Source organism: Uranotaenia lowii, chromosome 3 (genome assembly GCF_029784155.1).
Source record: "Uranotaenia lowii strain MFRU-FL chromosome 3, ASM2978415v1, whole genome shotgun sequence".
Classification (NCBI taxonomy): Eukaryota; Metazoa; Arthropoda; class Insecta; order Diptera; family Culicidae; genus Uranotaenia; species Uranotaenia lowii.
Genome location: NC_073693.1, coordinates 268,624,658 through 268,642,561, shown reverse-complemented (window position 1 = coordinate 268,642,561; position 17,904 = coordinate 268,624,658). Strand labels below are relative to the sequence as shown.

The following is a 17,904-nucleotide window of genomic DNA, read 5'->3' as shown; positions in this document are numbered from 1 at the left end:
TTTTTTATAATTTTTTGTCTCATAAATTCACTAATATCAACAATACTGTTGGTCAAACGCAAAAACAATGTTCAGATGATCGATAGAAAATTTATTCACCTTCAATATGCAAAAGAGGGATTTCAAATTACTGTTATGCCGTCCGAGATATTTCAATCTAAGTACAATAACTTTTTTAATTTTTCCGAAATTTCAAAATTGGAGCATAACTCAAAAACGGTTCTACTGAGATTTTTTTGAATTTCATTTTCGGATTCAGCGCCCGATTTCACATAAGAAATGTCCTTCAGTTTACTGAGTTCAAAAATGCTGTAAACTAGTGTTATCGGCGTTTTCAGTCTAGAAAAAATCTTATAACGATTTTTATTTCTTCCATCGACGTTTCGGCTTTTATTATGCCTTTATCAAGAAGTCTATTAATATGACATAATTAAATAATGTGTTTAAAAAAAGTTTAACAATATTTGGTGTACAACTGGATATTTGATATCCGTTTTAACTTTTTAAAACTATTCAAAGTGTTATATCCATTTCATCTAGATCAATAGTAGGCAGAACAGATTCCAAGGAAGATTGCATACAAGTAGAAAGCTCAAATTTTTTAAACTGTGAATATTTTTGCTATACACCACAGACATCTGGACTTATGTTTTCCGATTAGGCAGTTTAGCAGATTCAAAAACCTTTTTGGACAATTAAAACGAGAAATTTCAGTAAGTACACCAAATATTGTTTCACTTTTTTTAAACACATTATTTCATTATGTCATATTAATAGACTCCTTGATAAAGGCATAATAGATGCCGAAACGTCGGTGGAAGAAAAAAAAATCTTCTTAAAGATTTTTTCTACACTGAAATCGCTGAAAATCAATTTATTGACTACCCAACCTGTCGATAGATTTTAACTATTTTCAACATGTTTAGAATTTTTGACAGCTTTCATATATTTGTTTTTTGGAGTTGTCAAAAATAAATCTTTCCAACGATGTTTACATATTTGGAGATCCATTGTGAGTATCAATCGCTATCTCGGATCTTCCAGTAGAAAAATAATTATAGTTACAATAACGACATTCAACTATTGCTTTGCTTTGCTGTATCTCTTTTTTTAATTAATCGATTTTCAAAACTCAAATCTGTTCCAGAAATTATAAGCACACTTTAAAAATAATAAATTACTCGAGGAGTATCCGAGTAGGGCGGTTCTCAACGACAGAAGCTGCGGGGATAAGACTTGACCTTCTTCGCAGTGGAAATCGTTGGGAAAGGGTTCCACGTTCGGGGAATACCCAGGGGTAGAGTGGCTCTCGACGCCGGGTGCAGGCACACGACGAGCAAGGTGACAAACCTCAAACCTTGAAGATAAAAGGTCGGGCCTCGAGTCGTTAGAGGAGAGGTCAGGCCTCAAATCTTCAGGCGGAGAGGTTTATGTGGTCAACCCCTAGTCTTTATGATAAAAGGTCGGGTCTCGAGTCGTAAGAGAAGGGTTCTGGCCCCTTATCAACAAGAGGAGGGATACAAGTGGTCACCTCGAGTCATTACGAGGAGATGTCAGATTTCAAGTCGTTAGAGGAGAGGTCGGGCCTTAAATCGTGCAGAGGAGAGGTAAACCTCGAGTCGATGCGAGGAGGGGTCGGATCTCGAGTCGTTAGAGGAGAAATCAGGCCTCAAGTCGCGAAGAGGAGAGGTTTGTGTGGGAATCTCGAGTCAATGCGAGGAGATGTCGGTTCTCAAGTCGTTAGAGGAGCGTTCAGGCGTCGAGTCGTAAGGATGAGAGGTTTTGCTGAAAGTGGTCTCGTTAATGAGTATTGTTTTGGAGCGCATTAGCGCGAATATACCTCCCACTATTGAAGCATAGTGTACTAAACAGTTCAAGGTGGGAACCAGGGATGAAATTATGAATCCTATTCGATTCGAGATACTCGTATCGAGTTTCAACTCGAATCGAATTAGAATCGTTTTACGTATTTCGTTCGAGTTCTAAATTTAAACGTACTAAATTTCGAGTAAATCGGGTAGTAGATCATCTCGAAACGTTCCATTCGAATCGAGCTCGTTCAAGATCGGTAATGCCAAAGTCGGTCGAATCGAACGAAACTCGATTGTTTCGAGTTCCATAATCCCGCCCCAGGTGGAGTTTAGGGAGTAAGGGGTATACACGGAGTATAGCATGAGTCTTCCCATTGTACCTATGGACCCAGAGTAGCAAACTGGGGGGACGCGGTGGCTCGCCGTGCCTTGGAATACAATCCGTAAACCGGGATTTACCACCTGTGGTTACCAACTAAAAAAAACTCCATCATATGTACCCTGCCTCTTGTTACGATTCAAGACTAAAGACCTCTCCTATGACGACTTGAGGTCTTGGCTCAGCTTGGTTTGGCTCGAGGCCCTCTCCACTTTTCCAGTCTGTGTGCCCAATCGAGAGCAGCTTATCCCGGACTCGCGCCTGTCACAGCACACGTCCGGGGCTTTTCGAAAAACTACTTGGATGATTACCGGCGAAGACGTCATCCTACATCAACTCGAGTGACTCACCCGCCGACGACGTGAAGTCACTCTACCCGAGAGTATTTCGCGGCGTAAATACTCTTCCCCCTACGAGTTCGACTGCGGAAAAGGTCAAGTCCTATCCCCGCAGCTTCCGTCGTAGGCAGCGCGTTCTACTCAGAAAATCCGCGGCGATGGAGGTATCCTACACAACGTTTGCGACGTACCTAAGAGCTCGGCTTACGCTAGGATTATACGTACACTTCTAGAATGCCCCCCGCCGAAAGGGCATTCTACTTCAACCGTGGTTCGGTCTTCCTCCTCCCTTTTGGCTGGCAACCCTAGGCTTTACGCCCGCCGTGTGCCGAATCGAGAGCAGCTTATCCTAGACTCGCGCCTGTCACAGCACACGTATGAATCTTTAACGCTTGCAACTCAGATGAATTCCGACGGTGATGTCATCCTACCCGACTCGAGTGGCTCATCCGATGGCGACGTGAGACCACTCAACCCGAGAGTACTCCGCGACGTGAATACTATTCCCCCTACGAGTTCGACTCCGGAGAAGGTCATGTCTTATCCCCACATCTCCGTCGCCCTGCCTTCGACTAGGATACTCCGCGACGGTAACGTTAGAGGTATCCTACAGACAGACGCGCGACGTACCAGGCAGCTCGGCATACGCAGAAGGTAGAGTCTTATCTTTGTATGCTTTACTGCCAGGATCGGACGCACACTACTCAGATGCTCCCCGACGAAGGAGTCACCCTACACCGATCGCGGACTGGTGCTGGTTCAAACTTCTCTGCAGAGCGGTCATGATCCGGGTGAACCCATCGCTGACCACGCGCCAAGTATTGGCAACCTCAGACATCCTCTGCACGATGTTTTCGGTTGTCGTGTCTGGTCCGCGGGCGGCAAGCATGTTAGCGCGTACCTCTTCGAACCTCGGACAGTCCTCTGGTGTTGGGCGCAGGTTGGGCAAAATGGCGAGGCCAAGTGTCCAAACCAATGGTGGTACTGCATGAAGCATCCATGACCAGTCAAGAACTGTGTCGGTCCATCCAGGATTCGATGTTAGGAATCAAGCGATGGGTTCACCGGCCACATTCCGAGCTGTCCCACTGGTGCTGCCAGTTGGACATCGAGGCCTCTCTGGCATGTTTCCGCACAGATATCTTCCTCTAGGAAGACCGAGATGGGCATGACCTCCGCCACAACATCAGCAGCAACCAAGGACACCGTTCGGTATGCGCTGATTACTCGCAGGTTCATCAGCTGCTGCACACTGCAGCTCAAGGCAGCCTCCAAGGCTGCCGCTACGTACCGCAAAATGGACGAGGTCACACTCGCCAGGACCCTCCTTCTGCTGCAGCGGATCGCCGAGTTATTGGACATGGCCCGCGAGAGGGCTGCTGTCGCCATTGTCGCTATTTTACAGGCGTAGTCGACGTGGGCCGTAAAGCTCAGCCGGATTCGATTGCGCACGGTCCAGCTGCAATCGACCTTATTGTGATGAAATCAGCTTGGTGATCAGCACCATCTCGGTCTTGTGGTGAACCAGACGCAAGCTCTTGGAGCGCATCCAACTTTCCACCTTCTCAATAGCTACTGTGGCGAGTAGCTGAACCTCTCCGGTTGATGAGCCCGATGCCAGGAGAACCACGTCATCGGTGAATCCCACAAGTCTCACTCCCGTGGGGAGACGCAGTTTCCGCAGTTCGTCGTAGACAATGTTCCACAATAGCGGGCCAAGTATCGACCCTTGTGGAACCCCTGCCGAGACACTTACTGTTTCCAGTCCCTCGCTGGTATACTGTTGTTGGCGATTACAGAAGAAACACTCCACCATCCTACAGGTATATGCCGGAATCCTCATATTAATGAGCGACGACGCAATCGCTGCCCAACTGACGCTGTTGAAGGCGTTCTTCATGTCGCAAGGTGACCACTGCGCAAAACCGGTCTCCTCTCCTCCAGTCTGGCTTCGTCTACCCCTTCGATGACACGTCGAATTGCATCCATCGTACTGCGGCCTTTCCGAAAACCGAACTGTTTATCAGATAGGCCGTTCGCAATTTCGGTGTAGAGCGAGATCCTGCTTTGTACCACCTTCTTTAACACCTTTTCAGCAGTATCCAGGAGATAGGGCGATAAGCTGATGGATCACCTGGTGGCTTGCCCGGTTTTGGCAGGAGCATCAATCGCTGCCACTTCCACACGTCTGGAAAGACCCTATCATCCACGTACTGTTGCAGTAATGACCAGAACATTTCGAGATGTTCCATGAGCACGGCCTTCACTGCTACATTAGGGATGCCATCCGGACCCGGAGCTTTGTTCAACTGAAGAGGCTTAGCGATGTCGCGCAGGTCCTTCAGCGGAATTTGCTCCTCTTCACTCATATCCCAGTCGTATGGGACCCTCGGCCATGTAACTTCCCCGTGCTGTGGGAACAGTTCGTTGACGATCTCACGCAGTTTGTTCGGACACGATTTCTGTGGCGCACCTCCGTTCCGCGTCCGGACTAAATATTTTACCGCACTCGCAACTTGCCTGCCACACCATCACCTTCTTGCCAAATTTTTCCGTGAAAATGGCCTTTTCTGTTTCGGGGATATCCTTGTCCTTGCGTACTCTGAAGTTGTGTGGCTCAGGAAGGGTTTTATAGTCCAATTTCACTTACGTTTCATCGTCCATGATAATGCACCCAGAACTTTTGCAAAATATTGAATCATACAGTTTCCGGGCTATTGGTTTGACAAAAGCGGCTTGATTTGGGTTCCTTTTTGGGTTTTTCTGCTTCCAGTACGTCTTGAGCCCAAGTCGTTCTTTAGCACGCATCACGTTAGACGTCGAGGTCTCGACTTTTCACGCCTTATCCCGATCGGAAGCCGATAGTTTCTGTTTGTAGGCACCCCTAACCTTTTTGTCGATAGCAGTACTTACAGGACCAGATTTTCGATCACTCCTCGGTTCATCTTCAAATGGACAATGATCACCATATTTTTCAATAGCTGTCCGCACCGCCCCGACGCTCACATCCTCTTCTTTGGCCAATTTTCTCAATGAGATTCCACTCACAGTACACCACTTGTGCACGATACTTTTTCTCTTCTCCGGAGTAAGACCACGCATTTTTAAATGTAATCACAAACTAAATGTATTTTTTTATGTTATCACCTACAGAAATGTGTACACAAAAGGACGCAGCCGGTAGAATTCGAAAAAAAAAAATTCGATTCAAAATGACCGTAAACATAAGGTGCGCTTATAATTTCTGGAACAGTCTATAGTTTCTCAAAATCTTAATTCTTCAGTATATTGGAATGATTATTATGATGATTGAAATTTGCACTTCAGGCAAATCAATCCGAACAGCTTTAGAAGGTTAAACCCGTCGAGTTAAATAACTTGAAAATCAGTTATTAGAATTTTAAAACAGTATTTTTCAGAAACTTCTTTTTTTTTTTTGGTTACAAATTATGCTTAAATATTGTTGTACCCATTGAATATAAATAATATTTCTGGAGAAAAAAAAAGAGTTTAAAATTTATATAGATGCAAAATTTCAAACGTTAAGACCAATTTTGCGTTGACATGAGATGCAAAATTTCAAACGTTAAGACCAATTTTGCATTGATATAGAATTTATTTTTATTTATTCTATGCTTTTTTATATTCCAGACAATGGGAAAAAGAGATATCCCGAGCGCGACGAAAGAATCGTCAACCGAAACTTCGAAACGCCTTGTTTCACACCTTTTACCGCCAGTGCCTTTTTGACGGATTGTTGGTGTTTTTATTCGTTTTAATCAAGTATGTTACTTTAATTGATTGCATCGAACCTTGCTAAAGAACAAATATTTTCTAGGACCATCCTCCCGTTAGTGCTTGCTCAATTACTCGTCCAGTTCCAAGCACCGATGAACACCACTCACGTGTCCGTGTCGGACATTTCCTCGACGCCATCGATCGCTGATCCTTTTCTGGCCACTACACTTGCTTTTCTCCACGATCTAGAAGAAGATCATAATGCGACCGATAGCGAAGGAGATCGACTTCGACGCAGCATCGACGACAACAGGAATGTTCTGAATTTGCCTGATCGAGATTCGGATGCAAAACGGGACGACTACAATAATGGATTGGGTGAGAGAACGTTTACATTTTGTTTTTGCAAAAAATTGTCTTAATTGAGTTATGTACCCACGAGGCGGCTTGTATCACTCAATCGTCGCTCAAATAGAATCTTAATTGGATGTTTTATTGACTGGAATTGATTTACGTCTCATCGATGGATGGATGCTTTCGGTTTCAGATTATTCGGACGGGCAGGATGACGAAGTCGCGGAGGATGAGGGCCAGATGCAGGACGCCCCCGAGATTCGACGGTTAAGTAGTGCCGGGGATTTCTTCCAGTACGCCTGGAACGATGCGTATTGGCTGTCCGGGTTGTTAACCTTGTTAACACTGCTGGGCTGTTTCTGTTATCATCATTCGGATTTGAGGCAGCGAATGGTCGGGGCCCGGATGAGAATCGCCTGCTGTTCCGCCATCTACCGCAAGACGTTACGCATGTCCAAGAAGGCGGCAGGTCAAACGCCGGCTGGATACTTGATCAATTTACTGTCGAACGATGTCAGCCGCCTGGATTATGGATTTGTGTTTGTGCACTACGTTTGGGTGCTACCGTTTCAGGTAAAACTTCAATAATATCTATACATATATTATTAAACTTTGACCAATCATCAGGGTGACCATCATTAATTCTCGCAAAACTCTAGAACCATGAAAACTTTTGTCCCGTAAAGGTTTTAAGTTCAATAATAACATCAATGAACATTTAAATGCCTTTTGACAGGTTTTATTTTTGACACTTTACTAGCATAATGCATTCGTGTCTAACAAATATTATCAATTTCAGTGTACAGCTTTTACTTTTCATAGAATAGAACCCTCTTTATACGAGGTAGTGGGGGAAATAGCAAATCGGAAAAGTGAGACCTCGGGTTGCATGAAATACTGTGTAAACACTATCGTTTTGCCCCTGATTTGAATATCATTCGGGCGCATAGCTCGGTAAAGGGGCTGGATAATTCCAGCAATATTTGTAAGGTCATTCCTCCGAGGGACGTTAGACCGAATAAGGTATCAAGCTATTTTGGCTACTAAGCTGAATTGGTCATACGGCCAAAGGTTATATAACCGAAGACTGTTTGGTCGAAAGGATGGTAGTCCGAATGAATGGGAAGCAGATTGAGCATTTTGAAATTCCAGGTTATTTCCTGGATTTTCCAGCCAAAAACTTCAAGGTTTTCCAGACTTTGATTGCCCATTTTTGTGGAAAATTAGCAAAATAAACCGTTATACATAGCTTTATCAGTTTCTAAAATCTGTGGATATGACATTCTTGGACAAATTCCCTGTTTCTTTGTGAATACAAAAATTCCCATAACCAATTAAGGGTAAAGTTTCGAAAACCACAAATCCTATCTAGACGCAGTGTTTAGATTCCGTCCCACTCTACAGACATAAGAACTAAAAAGAAAGGTCTTTGTTCATTAAAACCTCAGTTGACCTATTATTTTTCGAAGAAATTTCAATAGTTTTCAAAAGATTCTCCTCAGAATTCATTAGATTTGTTTTTAATTCAAAAAAACCAATAAGGCTGGAACAAATTTCAAATCCTTCTTTCGTCACTTCGAGTTGGAACATCGCGAAGGAGGGATAAAAAAAAAATGCGAAAAACAAATAAATTGGAATAAATTGCACGCTTGAAAGCTCGTATACAACAAAATTGCATGCTATATCATTGCACAAAACTTATAAATCAATAAATTTTTTAACGAAAAATTCAATAAAATCAAGAATATAAAAAGTTAAATAACTCCCATCTTCCACAATTTGTTTTTCGGTCTTGTTATCTTTTGGATATTTAATTTTTTTTTCCAAATTTACATAAAATACCTACTTAAGCACTGTAACTAAAATACCTACTTAAGCACTGTAAACAGTATCGAAAAGCGAAAATTTTCGATACCTACTGATTTTTGCCCTCCAAGGTACATTCTACTTGATCAGAAATTTTCAGTCATTTAACATGGCCGCTAACATGTTGTTATTTGTCCAGATGCTTTTCTTGTAGGTCAATGCTTTTCAAAGGAATTTTAAGAATTTGCATAAAATGGTGTATGCCACTCTTTGTAAAACTAGTTTTTAAACACTCGACGTTTTTATCCAGCTCGGCAAGCCCTTTGGATAAATTTGCGAATCATGCTAACAAAATCGTCTTTTTGCAACTTGCGACAATAAATAACTAATTAGAAACCATTCACCAAACACTGTTTTTTGCATCATTTCAAATTTCTAATGGCAGAGCTTAGGTATTACGATCTTAATTTTGAATTTTTACTTCAAAAGTTTAATAAAAAATATGGCAGACAAGTTACATAGGCTCATTGAGCGGCTTCCTGTGTTCCGATCTGGCCCAAATTTGGTATGAGACCTTGTACTAGCCCAGTGGTCGGCACCCTTTTGAGTCGAAAGAGCCAAAAATTTCAAATTTCCAAAATTTCAGGGTTTGAAAGAGCCACATTAAATATTTCTTGTTTTTATTTTTAATAAATAAAAATCAAAATATCTGAATGATCAAGGAACATTAGTTTTTGAAAAATAACTTTAAATCCATTACAGTTTTTGTTTCTATCTCTTGGATTTTCTTTTAAATCCGTTTCTAATTATCAAGGTACATAGGTTCTCTGCTGGATCGTCAACTATTCCATTATGGATTTATTTTATATCAATTTTAATACGTTGACAAATTTCGAGTTACAAAACATAAAATACATATAAAGCTTAAATGAATACTTGGCATGATGTGAAGTGAAAGATTTGAACATTCTCTGGTGAAGAAATGCTTCAAAAATTACAAAGTAAAGGGAAATAATTTGTTTTTAATTATGAAGCTTTTTAAAAACATTCCCTAGATTATTTAGCTAATCCTTTCCAGAATGAGGATAAATTCAACTTTAAATTTATGTTGCCGAAAATTTTAATTTTCAAAAATTATGCTCCTGACAACTTAACTGGTGGAATTTTCAAAAATCCTGACATCAAGCGGACGTGTTTTCAATACATTGTAGAATGTAGATTATTTATCAAAGCTTAGCTCACTGGGAAAAAGATGTGATGTGATTTTGTAGCCTTCATAGAAAATTAATGACAAATAATAAAATAACAGATCATTTTAACTGGCAATATCAGTTCAAGGATACTTTTAAAGCATTGACATAAAATTTAATATAAATAAAGCTACGGTGATGAACTCTTAACCAAAAATAAAAAAAATATGTCCGTTACTCAAACTTCGTTCAAAATTTGTGTGCTTTTGATAAAAAATGGCTGAAGGAATCTCCCTTGAAATTTAAAATGTGTTCAAAAACTCAAAGTTATACTTATACTCTTTTCAAAAACATACAATTTAATATTGTTTTAATTTATCGGCTTTATCGGTGAAAAGAGATGTACTTTTAAGTAGGGACATCTTAAGATTATGAAATTTTATAGATGGATAGAAAGTTAGAAGAAATGAAAGACGGTGAAAATGAGCGGGAAGAATTTATTTAGAAGCATTATCATCACATATCAACAACAACAATTTAATTTTAAAAAAAAAAGTTCTTCGAGGTGTTAAGGTCAATTGATTTATTGGTACAAGTATTTAGCCTGTGATTAAATCAGTTTTCAAAAAGATTTTCAGGATTGAAATTTTCATTTATTTTAAAAACTCATTCGAATCCGAAAAGCTACCAAATTTGAATTTGTAATACTTAATTCTTAGTATTGAAATTCTGTATTTGAATTTCATGTATCTATTCACTTTTTAACCCGTAATTTATTGAGTAAGCTTTTCAGTTTTTTTTTCTGTATGTATCCAGGCCTGGCAAATCCGGGCATTGGGTTTCTAAATTTAAACTCAAAACCGGGTAATATCCGGGAAAGTCCAGATAAAATCTACGTATTTTTTCATAAAACGGCAAGAAGAAAACTGAAAAATGAACATACAAAGAATGATTTCACCAAAGCACTTCAGTGGCGTTCGAAACCTTTTCTCAAAATTTCAAAAAATATATGCAAATTTATTTCGAAAAAAAAACAAGTTAAAATTATGAATATTTAAAAGAATTGTGAATTATTCTGGAAAAAACGGGGCCTTTTACCTCAATATTCTTTTTTTCGGACAAGCCCGGTTAAAATCGTTTTTTAAACCGGGAAATCTGGAATACTAATGAGGAATTTATATTAAGATACATAAAAATTATCATTATCAATTCAACTAATGACATAGGATTGAGGAGATTTTTCCAATATTTTTTTGTTGTTATGCGTCGAAGTTGTAAATATTTTTAGAAATGGTTGATTAATTCTAATACGATTTTTAAACATTTCATCTGATCAATTTTCATAAAGGGCGAAAAAGTGATTGCGAGTGCTTAAAAAATAAAATTTGATGAGTGTTACGTTGTTGGGTAACATTACAGAGGCTGTTTAAAAACTATATTTTTGGAGATGATAAACTTCGATTTTCCTGTTAGCTACAGCTCAATTTTTGTGTTCGCTTGATTCAAAATTATACACATGCTCTGTGAATAAAGAATTTGATTTGAAATTGTCTTGTGTTTAACTCTGAAATAAACACTAAGGCTTAGTTCTTTCAGATATGGGACACTTTCATTTGCTAATAGCTCATTTACTAGTAATCGAACATTTAAAATTTTGACAGCATTTTGTTGCCTGTGAAAAGTACTTTTAGAACTATTTTTTTCCAAAATTTAAAAATTACGCGTTTTTGATATATTTATATTTATGATATTTATGACGTAAAAATCCATTAGAAACGCTTTAAAGGGGTTCAAAAATAATCAAGTTTTGTTAATTTCGAAACAGCTGTATCCACTAAATTGCCTAGTTTCTTTTAAAAGAGAGGTATTGTACGGAAAAGTAGCAGAAAGTGAAGGAGAAAGATGTAGCCACTTAAAATGCAGATTAGACGAAGTATACATATGAAAAAACTGATCAAAATCATGGCTGAAAAAAAGTATGCGCCGGCTGATAGGAGGTACCAAGAATAAAGTAAAAAAATTCTTACAAAAATGATATTTTTTTTCAAAGTTTTTCATGAATTATCATAAGATTACTTTCATTTCCTTCATAGAAAGTATTTCGATCAAACGAATGGTTTTGAGATACAGAAAAATATTAAGCTTTATCACTGGAAATTTAAAAATATAGAATAGTTTATAAATTTCAAAACTTATGATGTTCATTTTTTAAACTGTTGAATTCTGATTTGGAAATTGAAAATTATAATTCTGAGTTTTGAATTTTGGGTTGAACCTCTGATCTTGAAACCAAAACTGATTTTCAGTTTCCTTTTGCTAATTTTCCCGGTTTTGGGTCTAAATTCCCAGTTTTCCGGTTTTCCGGGTGCGATTTTTAATTTCCGGGTTTTCCCGGTCTTGTGGCCACCCTTGATCGTTAGGACAAATAGTGGGTAAGCCGAATGGTCGTTAGGAAGAAACGTCAGCACTGCAAGTTTTCCCTCGTGGGGCGGACCACGCTTGGCCTACTAATGTGTGGTGGTAGATGCAACTCTATCTGTATCTACCGCTTCATGGTAGTAGGCCCGTGAGGAACAAAAATTTGATATGTGATGATATGCTTCTAAATAAATTCTACCTGTTCATTTTCAACCTCTTTCATTTTATCTAACCTTCTATCCACCTATATAAAAAAAAATTCATAATCTTTAGATGTCCCTACTAAAAAGGACATCACTTTTCACCGCTAGGCCGATCAATAAAATCTACAAATATAAATTACGGTGATTAATCCTTCATAAAGTTTAATTTACTTTATTTGTAGTTCAATACCTAGAATCTTGAGGCAGGTATTCAAACCTTAAGATGCGCAGACTTTAATGAGTTGGTAAGACGTATTGATCTTTTACTTAAAGATAGTGTTAATGCACTTGTTCGTAAAAAACTAGTGCTAAATGGTACTGGTTCAGATACTAAAAATGGTACTCCCGAACCCTTAGTGAAATCAAAAAATGTAGAGACAAACTTTACAAACAATTTTAAACAACGAAATGCGAAAGAAGTTGGCAGAAATACAAAGCTGTCAGGAACGAATAATTACTCAAAATCAAAGAGGCTAAAAATAAATCGATTCAAGACGAGCTAGAGAGAAACAAATCCAATGGAAAACAATTATGGAAAACTATAAAACGATTGATGAAGTCTAATAGTACAATTGCTAATTCGGTCACATTTAACGGAGTGGAAATCACAGACGAGAAAAACATTGCAGAGAAGTTTAATGACTTCTTCATTGATAGCGTCATGGAAATTCATAACAGCATTTCGACAAGCTCTAATGGCTGCGTGAATCAGATTATGTACAATACTGGAATTTTTCACACATTCGAAACAATTAGTAGCCAAGATTGTGATGAAATAGTGAACGATATGAAACCTACAGCAGGTATCGACAATGTATCTCTAAGAGTTTTTAAGGATTCCTTACCGACATTAGCCAATCATTTGAGACATGTTATAAACACTAGCTTGCAGTTAGCAATAATACCTAATACTTGGAAGTGTTCAACTATAGTTCCTATCGAAAAACAAAAAAAAAATGCACGGGAGGTGACGTTATACCGACCCATATATATATGTTGGAAATTCAAGAAAAGGTGCTAGAACTGGCAGTAAAAAAGCAATTCGTTCGCTTTATTGAGTGTGAAAACATATTGATTGCTGAACAGTCTGGATTCAGAAAGCAGCATTCAACAGAATCCGCAGTGAACTTTATACTCCGGAATTGGAAGATAAACATCGAGAACGGGATCTACACGGTTTCTGTTTTTCTAGACTTCAAGAGAGCATTTGAGCTATTGATCGGCTACAACTCTTAGAAGTCTTGGTTAGAATTGGCATCAATGGTACGGTTCTAAATTGGTTCAAGAATTATTTGGATAACAGAATGCAACGAACAAAATATGGTTCATCGTACTCACGATACAGGGAAAACAATTTGGGAGTTCCCCAAGGAAGCGTATTAGGCCCTTTGTTATTCATCCTATACATCAATGACATGTAAACATGTTTACATCACGGACATCTAAAACTTTTTGCAGATGATTCAGTCTCCTATTGGAGTGGAAAGGACATAGGACTCGTTATTCAAGAAACAAATGCAGATTTGAAAAATATTGCTGATTTTTTGAAACAAAGAAAATTGTGCCTGAATCTCGATAAAACCTGTTGGATGATTATTGGAAATCGCAAAATAGGAGTTAGTCCAAAGTTGCTCATTGATGGATGTGATATCGAAAGAGTTCGTCAAGTCAAGTACCTAGGAATACAAGTTGATGAAAAATTGAACTTCATAGCCCACATAGACTACACAATCAAGAAAATTGCTGTGAAATATGGCGTACTTTGTAGAGTAAATAGATATATGACTTTCTGGTCAAAAATAATCTACGTGAAATCTGTTATTATGCCGAACTTCGATTACTGTGCTACAATATTACTTCATGCATCAGATACACAAACGAAACGGCTGAAGAGAATTCAAAATAAGATAATGCGAGTAGTGATACGATGCAACCGATACACTCCAAGTACACTAATGCTCGATATTCTCCAATGGTTGTCAGTCAAACAGAGGATTGCATATAACAGTTTGATTTTTATTTATAAAATGAAGAGCGGAATGTTACCATCCTATCTACTAGACGGTTTGCTGTATGGCAATGATGTACATAGCTACAATACAAGAAGAGCCCAAGACTTCAAAACTAAACGATCAATTTTCTACAACGGACTGAAAATGTTTAACAGCTTACCACGGAGCATCAAAGATAGTGCAAACATAAATACTTTCAAGAAACAGACGTTAAGCAGATATTTTGAAATAATGACCAATCCTAAAAAGGATCATATAAAAGTGATGAAGATCTGAGGATACATCAGATATAAAATTGTACGGTGATGGACATACGCGGGAGTTAGACGATATATTTATAGTTAAATCTTAGAGGTCAACCAGAAATGTATAGTTGAATCTATTATTTGACGCCCAGTGACTGTTTTTCCCAAATGTTTACTTGTTTATATATTTTTGTCTTAGTTTATCGTTAAGCCCTTTTGTATTCAAAACTACAGTCTTATTGTGCTAGCAAATGTACAAATGAACGAAACTGGATAAGATAGTTGTTGTGACCAAAAAGAGAAGGCAAACTAATCCAGGAAAATTATAAATGCACAAAAAAAACTATGCACAGATTGTGGTAGTACAAAACAGTACAAATTTTTCATCAGTCTCTAAAAAAGAATTGTTCACTTACTCTTTATCTTGTTTATGAGGCTTAGGACTATCGATAAACACATGATTTTTTGGAATGCTTTAAACTAAGGAATATCGACTTCGATTGTTTTTGAGCAATTTTAAAGAGGTTAAGGCTTGGGGGTTTTGACCCGATTTATGGTAGAGCGAAAACAAAATATGATAGGAGTGAGAGAATAGCTAGTTCTTACCTTCTTCGATCGTTGCCTAGTCGACGTGGCCTATTCGGCGTAGATGCATGGACACCATTTGCCCCCGGCGTTGTTGGAGGCGATGTCGATGGTGTTGTCCTGTGATATTCGTGACGGAACATCACAAATCCTCCAACAGATTCTTCTATTTTCTAATACACTATATATATTTTTACGCGTTATGAAATCTGTCACTAACGCATAGGATTTGTAATATTTTTGAAGCGTGTCCTAGGCAAAAAGTCGTGTAAAAAGATGTCGTGTTAGAAAAACTGAACAAATTCAAACCACGTAAAAAACCTTAGTGTATTCCCTTCTGCGCTTAACTAAGCGCTAAACATGGTCTTCCTGGGTATGACTCGAACAATGTAACGACTCTTGCTCTGCCGAATTCCTCATGGACACAGCTCGACCGATAAGGTCAAAGAGGTCTTTTCCTCAGACACCAACTTTTTTCTTCCCACTTCAATACGCGCACGCATTCGAAAGAACTGAGTTCAATAGTTCGCACTGCGGCCAACTTTTGCCGATCTATTTCCGCCCGTTTTGTCTTCCGGTACAACACTTTTACCCGTCACGATTCGCGGGTGACCAAAACGGTCTAACCCTTTTTGTCGAACCAAATATTCCCGAAATTGAACGCACGACCGATTTTTTTCACGCACTACCCACGATACTTATCTACCGTTCACGAGCCCCCCACTAACCATCACGAACCACAGTTTTGCGGCTAATCATTCCGCCAAACCAGCAATGGTCACCACGTTCAGCTTTGTCGATCAGGTTAACTGCGGATTCTCCAGTTGCCTACACCACTCTTAAGGACCTGCTACGGGTCGATTCTCGAAAGCTATGGATTTTCACCCTTTATTAAAAGTTTCTAAGGAAATCTCAAGGAAAGCGCTAATTCCATCTTCGACACGTATGCCACAAGAATGGTGAAGTATCACTAATAAAACCTGTAAAAAAAAGTTTATGAAAAATTTTAGAAAAAAATCATTTGACAACAAACAAATGTCATCGAGTGTCTTTTCACCAAAATCAGATAATTTACCTCACTGTTTAAAAGGTATTTTTTCCATTTTTACTTTTGGATAAAAACACAAATTTAATTAAACCCGTGTGATCAAAGTTCTATAGTTTGTTTCAGTTCATTTTTAGCGGTCGCCATAGTCTCAGCTAGCGATATTGCTCTAGCTCATTATTTGTTTTTGTTTATTAACAGGCAATCCTCACGTGTTACCTCATCTGGCTGCAGGTTCAATGGGCAGCAGTGGTCGGTGTTCTGGGCCTGCTGCTGAAAACAATCCCAGTTCAAACCGGGCTCGGAAGGTTGCAGTCGGTGCTGCGGATGCGCGTTGCCGTCCGAACCGATCAGCGGGTCGGCATTATGAACGAGCTCATTCAAGGTATTCAGGTCATCAAGATGTACGCTTGGGAGAAACCTTTCCAAACGGTGGTATCGTTGGCTAGGAAAAAGGAAGTCCGTCAAATTCGGTGGGCCTCCTATATAAGAGGGATCTACTTGAGTACGATGATTTTTACTGAGAGATCGACTTTGTTCTTGGCGATAGTGGTGTGTTTCCTGGAAGGCCGAACGATTACAGCGGACATCGTCTTTCCGATGGCTCAATTTTTCAATATTTTACAACTGACGGCTGCCATTTTCTATCCCTTGGCTATAAGTCTCGGGGCCGAGGCTTTGGTATCGATGGATCGGGTCCAGGAGTTTTTGGAAATGGATGAACAGGATAAGAAGAATCCCGGACTCAGGAAGAATGAGATCGAAATCGTTAAAAGTTGTCCGGAAACGGCTGTAGAACTAACCAACGTTTCTGCCAGTTGGGAAGAGAATAAAGAAAAGACCCTGAAGGATATAACGCTCACAGCTAAAACTGGACATCTTATGGCAGTTGTTGGTCCAGTAGGATCTGGAAAAAGTTCACTGTTACAGTTATTGTTGGGTGAACTTCCTATTCAAAACGGCCAGGTCAACATCAACGGAGATATTTCCTATGGGTCCCAAGAACCCTGGCTTTTCACCGGCACCGTACGTAACAATATCCTTTTCGGTCTACCGTACGATCGAAAACGGTACCAGGAAGTGGTCAAACACTGTGCATTGCTAACCGATTTCGATCAGCTACCGGATGGAGACAAAACTATTGTAGGAGAACGTGGAGCTTCCCTATCCGGAGGTCAACGGGCTCGAGTTAATCTGGCACGGGCGGTTTACAAAAATGCTTCGATATTTTTGTTGGATGACCCTCTCAGTGCCGTGGATACGCACGTGGGCCGACATTTATTCGACGAAGTTATGGGTCCTCGGGGATACCTAGCCAAACAGCAGGCTACCAGGGTTTTGGTGACCCATCAAGTTCATTTCTTGAAGGAGGCCGATTGGATTGTGATTTTGGAACACGTAAGATATCTACTGATTATTTGAGTAACAGTTCTTTAAAGTTTTTTCGGTTACAGGGCAAGGTTCTATCCCAAGGCACGTACCAGGAACTGTCGAATAGTAATCTGGACTTTGGCAAACTTTTGGGCTCGATGGAAGCAAAAACCGAAAACATTGAGGAGGAAGAGTTGGAAGAGATTGCGGATGAAGAAATCCCGTTCATAGATGGCGCCAGGGCAGAAAGTTATCGATTGCTGAAAAGTGCTCAATCAATTCAGGGTCGAACGTCACTTTCTTGCGCGGTAAGTTTGCATTGAAGGCTCGTGTTAAAGTCATGATTAGGGATAGTAGGCTAACACAAACTTTTACTTAATACTACGAATTGGTGAAATACTAACCAAAC

General features: G+C 39.5%; 1 protein-coding gene across 1 annotated transcript in view; it reads left to right on the top strand.

The window, feature by feature from the left end:
- LOC129754213 (ATP-binding cassette sub-family C member 4-like) overlaps window positions 1-17,904 on the top strand; it is a 47,029-nt gene that overhangs the window by 13,181 nt on the left and 15,944 nt on the right. Inside the window, exons 3-7 of the mRNA XM_055750118.1 lie at window positions 6,180-6,311; window positions 6,367-6,644; window positions 6,814-7,193; window positions 16,326-17,522; window positions 17,579-17,803. Coding sequence (XP_055606093.1) covers window positions 6,180-6,311; window positions 6,367-6,644; window positions 6,814-7,193; window positions 16,326-17,522; window positions 17,579-17,803 — 2,212 coding nt within the window. The remainder of the gene's footprint in view (window positions 1-6,179; window positions 6,312-6,366; window positions 6,645-6,813; window positions 7,194-16,325; window positions 17,523-17,578; window positions 17,804-17,904) is intronic.